We start from the raw sequence: 8251 nt of genomic DNA on the forward strand, positions 1-8251 counted from the left end.
TCATCTCATAAAGTTACGATCTTGAATCGTTTCGATCACTGCAATAACTGCTCGGAAAAGTTGCAGTGCATCATCGGGTGACGTAGGAAGAGGAAGTTGATTATTCTGTGCTCGACAAGCACGGCGAATGAAGTCTAAGAATTCAGTGCTACACCCTCTTTCAGGATATTCGTCAACGTATTCTCCAAATATGTCATCTAGGTCATCAACACGACACGATAAAGGGAAAGAGTGATCGACGGCCCCAAATAACTCACACGATTCGTATGCAATATTGGGAATGAAACCCCCTTCCCCATTTCGTTGCTGCCTTATTCGGTGTGAATTCCACATGGTCCTGTACGTGTCTAGGTGTCGTTGAATTACAGACAGGAAACAGAATCGGAGACATTGTACATGTATGGCATCGGCGTCATGAAATATGCCCGTGTCCCTCATGTCCAGGAAGATATTTCGCCAGAAGTCAGTGAAGTTTAATCTAAGTCGTGACCAGAAACTTTCAATTTGTTGGTTAGCAGTCGATCTACCATACATAAACCACATCATCCCACGCATAAGGTCGCCATGAGAGAATCTTAGTACAATTTGCATGTCCCTCAAAATAGCATTTTCTGTCCCTCGGTCACATCTTAGCAGTCTCGGTACTCGCCCTATTTCTTTCAAGAAATCCAGGTAAAATTGCGCTATGTATCGGTGGTTATTGTTAGACGGTCCACATTTGAGCCAAAGAAGCTTTCGAGAATAACCATCTATTGCAGCGTCGGTGTCGACGGAGAGAAACACCTTCGTGATCAATTGCTTCAAGGAATTGTCGGACGGTATCTTGGGAGACTCGGACACCATGCACCACATTGAGGAGCCTCCAAATGCTCCTGTAACCGTAATTTTCATAACCAGATTGATGTAGTTCCAAAATAAGTCTGATTAACTGAATATGATCTTCTTCCCGCCGAATCCTCAATCCTAGTCTCCTCTTAATGCGTTTTATTGTCCGTTCACTAATGAGTATACCGTGATTGTTTACCAAAGAGGCTCGAATTTCTGTCACGGTGTACATTCTTTCAAAATAATGACGGACTAAGACATCTATATCCATCTCCTTAAATGAAAATTACATGAGATAATACAGGTGCAACGTGGACGCCCTGTAATTTTTTTTTTTATATTTCGGAAGGGGAGGGGTGAATTTTCTTAAAAGGGCCATATAGACTAATTTTGTAACATATCTATGTACTGAAATGGCACAATGAGCCTTCGCCTGTGCACCATAGTGCTTGCTGATACGTCCATTTAGTTGGACTGAAAGATTCCAGCGTGCATATCAGTATGTACTTACTGGGACACACAAACGATTCCTTGGACCTGTGTATGTCAGCGGCACTGGTAACGGTGGTAGGCCTGCATCGGTTGCATGTACAAATTAGGACACTTTTCGCGACGTCAAAACAAGTCGACGTATCTGCATCGACTTGTCGGTGTATCCTCGCTAGTCGACAAAATTTTGTCGAGTTATCGAGAAGGCTATCGCGATCTGACGACATGATTTCGGTGACACGGCTTCACAGTCGACATTGGAAAGTTGATTTGTCGAATAAACTTCGTGACATGACGACATTTTTTGTCGACAAGTCGCAATAAGGTCACGACAAGTCGCCATAAATTTGACGACGCGCCGATATAGAAGACGAAGACACCAGAAATAAGACGACTGAGTTTCAAGTCGTCATAAATATATCGACTTGTCGCGAGGAAAATGGTCGAGAAAACGGAATATGTCGTCAAATCGTCAAGATATATCGACATACTCATGTCGACTTGACGCGATATATCGCGATATATCGACATAAATATGACGACTTGTCGAGTTGGAACGCGACATCTCGAGGCCCCTTATCGCTTCCGTACATATCTCTTACTACATGGAAATGCTTAACAATAATGATAATATTAATAATGTAAATAACTTATGAATAAAGTCAATATCATATCAATATGTGCTTTAATAATCGTAATCAACATGTCAGACTATTCACTAAAAAGAAATTCTAATCTACCGGTATGTAAAAATTAATCATATTTCATATTGTAAACACCACATTATCGTAAATAATTTTGATAATATTACAAAATATATTTACACATATTACAAAAGACATCAAATAAGTTACAGTAAACTCAGACAAGTACAATTTACACATCGCACGTTTCAAATTATGCGCAGTATGACATATATGAGTAAATTATAAGAAGGCACAGTTGTAAAAAAAACATAGTAAAGAGCTCAGTAATTGAATAAAATAAACCACGGAACAATGAAATAATGATGTTTTACCAAATCAATTGAGCAATATAGAATATCTATCAGATATCTAATGATATGGTTCATATAATTGATAAAAGTTCATGAAAATTTCTCAGTTATTTCACTCAGCACCAATGGTAATTGTCAACTTAACGATTTAACAAACGCATATTCCAACCAACACCACGCAGACATTCTGCCATGTCCTTCCGCCTAGTATTATAATCCATGCACAAATTTCTCAAACGATTTTGTAAGTCCACATATTTTGTACGGATGCGCTTTGCCGGGCGTTGGCCAATTCTACGGAAGCGATAAGGGGCCTCGAGATGTCGCGTTCCAACTCGACAAGTCGTCATATTTATGTCGACATACCGCGATATATCGCGTCACGTCGACATGAATATGTCGATATATCGTGACGTTTTCACGACAAAATTCGCTTTTTCGCCCATTTTCCACCGGACAAACCGTTATTTGAAGACATGTCTAAATGTAAGATGAGGACACCAGTAATATGACGACTGAGTTTCAAGTCGTCGTGAATATGTCGACTTGTCGCGAGGAAAATGGTCGAGAAAGCGAAATTTGTCGTGAAAACGTCACGATATGACGACATATTCATGTCCACTTGACGCGATATATCGCGATATGTCGACATAAATATGGTGACTTGACGAGTTGGAACGCGACAACTCGAGGCCCCTTATCGCTTCCGTACAATTCGATCTTGTTCAATGATAGCACTAACTGCAGCATTCTCGTGCTGAAATCCCTGAATAGTCCGCCAAATAGAGGGATGACGATGCCCAACAAGATTGAAGAATTTATTATTCCAACCTTCACAGAAATTTTTTGTCCGAGCGCAATTATCTAAAGTAGCCTGATGTACATTCTATTTAACAGGAGGGAAACGTGGCGGAATCCGTCTAAATCTAATAACACCACCAGGGGCACGCACATTACGATAAGTCCCGGTTCCATAAGTTGAGTTAAAATAGTTCAGCAACTCAACAGCCTCGTCAGGAAAATTATCCATTAGATATAATAATCCATCTGGAACATCATCTATTGGTAGTCCTTCGATCATACCACAAAACAACTGGAATTCTCCATGTCGCTTGCGTTAGATGATAGAAACATCCACGTATTCTCTCCTGTTCATCGCCATCATCGACCGCTGCCTTCACACCTTGTTGTACTGCCATCACAAAATCTACCATAACCATCTCGGGATCTGGGAAGATGTTCTGTTGCTGACACTTCTCCAGTAACACGCTGATCAGTTCTTGATACGTCTCCTTGGCCTGCGCTGGAGAAATGCGTAGACTACCACCCTTATAATATATATCTGTTCAAACAGCGTTGGTGCCATACTAAAGTTACCATCCATGTACCATTTAGTTGACTGGCCTAGTTTTCTGAGACATTCATCACTTGCAAAGATAATGATTGGTGACGTGTTGTCGTTGTTATCGTGTAACAGGATACGTTCTCCTTCTCCTTCGTCATCTTCTCGCTGGGAACCAGTAGTAGCCCAGCGGCCTTCTATGCGTAGTTCATGTAAAGATTGCGGATTTTTTGGTAAGTTCTTCCGTCTGTGTCTTCGATGGTTTGCTTGCAGATGTCTTGGCAATGATGCCTTTGACTTGTTCAGGGACCTGACCTGAGTAGATCTGAACTGGCTTTGAGTGGGATATCTCAGCAGTTGAATTCATTTTCAACCTGGCTTTAGCTGTGGCTATTTCTGTATCACTACTACGTACCATGGTTGTGTAGCATACTGACAACTGGATCTGTGTCATTGTGGCTGTGGACATCACGCGTCCCTTACAACTATCGCTCTTCTTCTTTACACATTCCCATCTTATCTTGTTATTACGCTCGTACTGTTTGGTGTACAAGCAGCCATCCATACATAACTTGTGGCCTCCTCTTGACGTTTTAATAATTTCTTGTTACATGTTTGCTGTAAATATTAACTATGATGATGTTTCCCCAAAAATTGGCCATTTTATACAGTTTCCTATAGCTGATAAGTAATCAAAAGCAATGTTAAATTGTTAGACTGTTAAAATATTAAATTGTTAGACTGTTAAAATGTTAAATTGTTAGACTGTAAAAATGATAAATTGTTAAACTGTAAAAATGTTAAATTGTTAGACTGTTAAAATATTAAATTGTTAGACTGTTAAAATGTTAAATTGTTAGACTGTTAAAATGTTAAATTGTTAGACTGTTAAAATGATAAATTGTAAAACTGTTAAAATGTTAAATCATCTAACCCCGCTCGTGCCTACGGCGCTCGGGCACCCACTACGTGGGTGCTTTGCCGTGAACCTGACTTCTTCAATTTTCTAGTATACTTCTTTTTGTAACATCAGAAATTTCTGCGGATTTGGTGAAGGCCCTCTGGAATACCTGGTGTTTGTAGAGTACAGGGTTAAGAGAGTAAGGGTTTAGAAAATTAAGTTTGTATAGAGTATAGGGTTTAGGGTTTAGAAGGTTAGGGTTTAGAGGGTTAAGGTTAAGAAAATTAAGTGTTTATAGAGTATAGGGTTTAGAGGGTTAGGGTTAAGAGAATTAAGTCTTTATAGAGTATAGGGTTTAGAGGGTTAGGGTTTAGACATTTTAGTGTTAAAAGAGTATAGGGTATAGAGATTTAAGTGTTTAGAGAGTTAGGGTTTAGAGAATTAAGTGTTTATAGAGTATAGGGTTTAGAGGGTTAGGGTTTAGAGAATTAAGTGTTTATAGAGTATAGGGTTCAAACCTGATGGCATCGAGATTGCCACGGTACGTTCCGTGCTGAGTGTAGCGATGCCATCAGGTTCGAATCCATGCCGGGGAGGATGCGAAAAACCCTGTTGACGGTAGGCGTCGAGTCGCTCGTCGATATAAGCCAGATATAAGCGATTTTTTTGATTTGGCGACTTAACAACTGGAGGTCCCTCGGTATGTTGATAAATAGTATCAGAAATTGAGTCGGCACTGACTACAAATTAGTAATATAGTTTTAGAAATGGCCATAATTTAAACTTTTAAGTTATCTATCATTATTCTTTCAATTGTGATTGCTGTAATGTTTTTGTAAACGGCCAAGGCTTCATGTTATGTCTGTAATTCACTGCGAATATGGAACTACGCAAATGTATGTTTTTGGCCGCTGTACATTCAATCGGGACAGTTCGTGACTAGCTTCACTGCAGCATTATCATTTATTAACATCGCCATATCACATCATCTACTTATATTGTGCCTTGAAACCCTAACAGCTGATATAATTGAGATTCATATACAATTTCTAACATTGAAAATTCAAAAGGTGGCCATGAGTGGGGCTAATACGTCAAGTCGCAAATATTCAAATTCAGGTAGTTTCAGACGCAAACCAAAGTACCAAACGTTTAGCATAGCAGATGACTGGACAGATTAGATCTAGAAACGAAATTGGTAGAATTATGAGGTGAGCGGCCCTCTCTATATGATGTTGCTAGCACATTCAAAACAGAATAAGGAGCGCGCTCTGGCTCGTCGCAATTATTTATTGCCGCAATTAATAATTATTGCGCGGAAAATTTTGAAAAATTGACTTATGATTACGCATTCTAGGAGCATTTCAGAATGCATTTTAATAGTCAATTATGTTGGGGAGGTAAGAAGGTTGCTACACTGGATTTAGAAATCTAGACACAAAACCGGCTATCTAATATCGTAATGAAACAATGTACAAGATTGGGATACGCAAAATATCGTAAACAGGATAATCTTGAGCTGCTATATTATGGAAATACTACATGTTTATAATATCAGAGCTATACCAATAAACTATGTGAAACTATGAAACACACTTTTACAATCAGATATATATAACGATGAGAGATAACTGTAAATTACTCAGACTACTGAATGATACTACCAATGACCAAAGTTTAAAGCTTAAGAACTTGGCGGACCAAAAACTTCGATACGATGGCTTTTTACTAGACTGGTACCTGGTATATTTGTTAGACCGTCCCGGTGTACAACATCGTGACGCAGCGGCGTCGATGATGTCTCAACGACGACGACGACGGCACTGGGCTCAGCCTGTTTACACAGAAAACAAAAACAACATAGATAGACCCGTGGTCGTCAGCGTGACAGGAATTTTATTACACACATTTTGAAATATCCTTGGCAAAATTATTGGTCCGACCATGGCCTTACTGGCCGTACCGGTTCCGCTGGCCCCGTGTTAAAATATCGATGTCAAATAGAAAATTCAAAGTTTAACATGATGCGCTGCTGCTATAGCCGGCTTGTGCGTTTGAACTGAGGGGTACTATGGCCAGCCTGTCAGCTTTTCATAAAATGGCAAATGATGCATTCTGTGGGTTAAATTTGTCCTACACTCCCAGCTCATAGACTTAGTCAATCCCAGGCTAATATCGTGTTTTCATAAGTAGCACATACAGCGACTCGATCTGGCAGGAACAAATACCTCAGATAAATCTTTTCCCTTGGTCTTATTGATTTGAATGCGGAATAGAATTGAATTTTTTCTAACATTTGCTCAATAAAACAAAATTGAATTGGATTTGCTGTTTTAATTTGTTCAATAAAGTAAAATTGAACTGATTTGATATTTTTTTTGCAGAATAAAATTTGATTGAATTTGCAGTTTGAACACATGGTTAATTAGCATATCAAGGTCATCCATCCGATTTGAGAAGAGATTTATCCCGGACTTTGCACACTTGGCAATGATATTTTCTGTAGTGCAAATAAAAATATTCCTCCCAAAAACCAAATCAACTAAAGATTTCACAGAAATCGATATTGAAATACACTAAATTTTAGATCTTAAAATGAAACCCGGAAGTAAAACGGTAGACGATACCGCGGGTTCACGCGAACACCTGCCGATCTCTGCGGATAATCCAATCATAGAGGAGTTTTTGCTTTCTGATTGGCTTTTTAAAACAGATATTTTGCGATCAGATTTTCGCGAAAAAGCTCATATAAATTTTAACGAGGCCCTCTCAAAATTTTGCCTCATAGGGGTTGGAGAATGGATAATGCTCTAACGAATGATTTGTATGAATTATGCTCAGCAGTGAGCCTTTACTCTGGAAACCATGTCTATGGGCGGCCATCACCGCCAAACATACGTTTAAGTCACCACGTGAAGGATAAACCCATAACGTGAAGGTTAATGTCATGACGCGAAAGATCAACTCACATCATCAAGGATAAACCTATAATGTCACCAGATGGCAAAGAGCCTTTGCTCTGGAAACCATGTCATTTAAATTCGCTCCGTTTGTATAGTACTAGGCTCAGCCTACGGCTGCCCTAAAAATGTTCCTGGGAAGGAACTGGTGGATAGTTTCTCGCCCTTTTAAACAGGTGCTACCTGACCCCTCCGTGCAATGATCCGCCAAGGTGCTGTCGGTACAACCCCAACAAATTTCAAAAACCGTGCGACGGAGAGGTTTCTAAATTTCTCGGATCCTGGCACCCGATCGACCGAACCCCACCTACCCCAGGGGAGTTTGTGCACTCGTGAATCCTCACTTGCCAAGGTCCAGTTCGGCGCTCCGCGGACTCGTTTCCAACATCGTTCGGGAACTGCTTTACCGTTGTCGGTGCAAATCCCTTGACGGGTGAAGATGGCGCTCGTTAGGCCATCTTTTGACTGTACGATAGGTGAAATATGCCGCCAAAAATATTGTCGGCGATATTGCGAAGGGCAACTGAAAATCTACACCTTCAACCTGATTGGGCAATGCAGCTTGGATCTGGGCAATGCAGCTTGGATCTGAGCCTGGTGCTAGTGATATCGTTGCGTCTAGACGAGCCTGTTCGGTTTTGCCCTCGGACACCGGGGACTTTTTACATACATCTTTATATATAAATCCTGACTTAATATATTAAAGCTAAATCATTGGGAACAACAAGAAATATTGG

General features: G+C 40.1%; 1 protein-coding gene across 1 annotated transcript; it reads right to left on the minus strand.

The window, feature by feature from the left end:
* Window positions 1–852, minus strand: LOC141909833 (uncharacterized). The gene has a single exon (XM_074800520.1). It carries the CDS (start codon window positions 850–852, stop codon window positions 1–3), a length of 852 nt encoding a protein of 283 aa, XP_074656621.1.
* Between the last annotated feature and the right edge of the window lie 7399 nt (window positions 853–8251).

This window comes from Tubulanus polymorphus, chromosome 1 (genome assembly GCF_964204645.1).
Source record: "Tubulanus polymorphus chromosome 1, tnTubPoly1.2, whole genome shotgun sequence".
Lineage (NCBI taxonomy): Eukaryota > Metazoa > Nemertea > Palaeonemertea > Tubulaniformes > Tubulanidae > Tubulanus > Tubulanus polymorphus.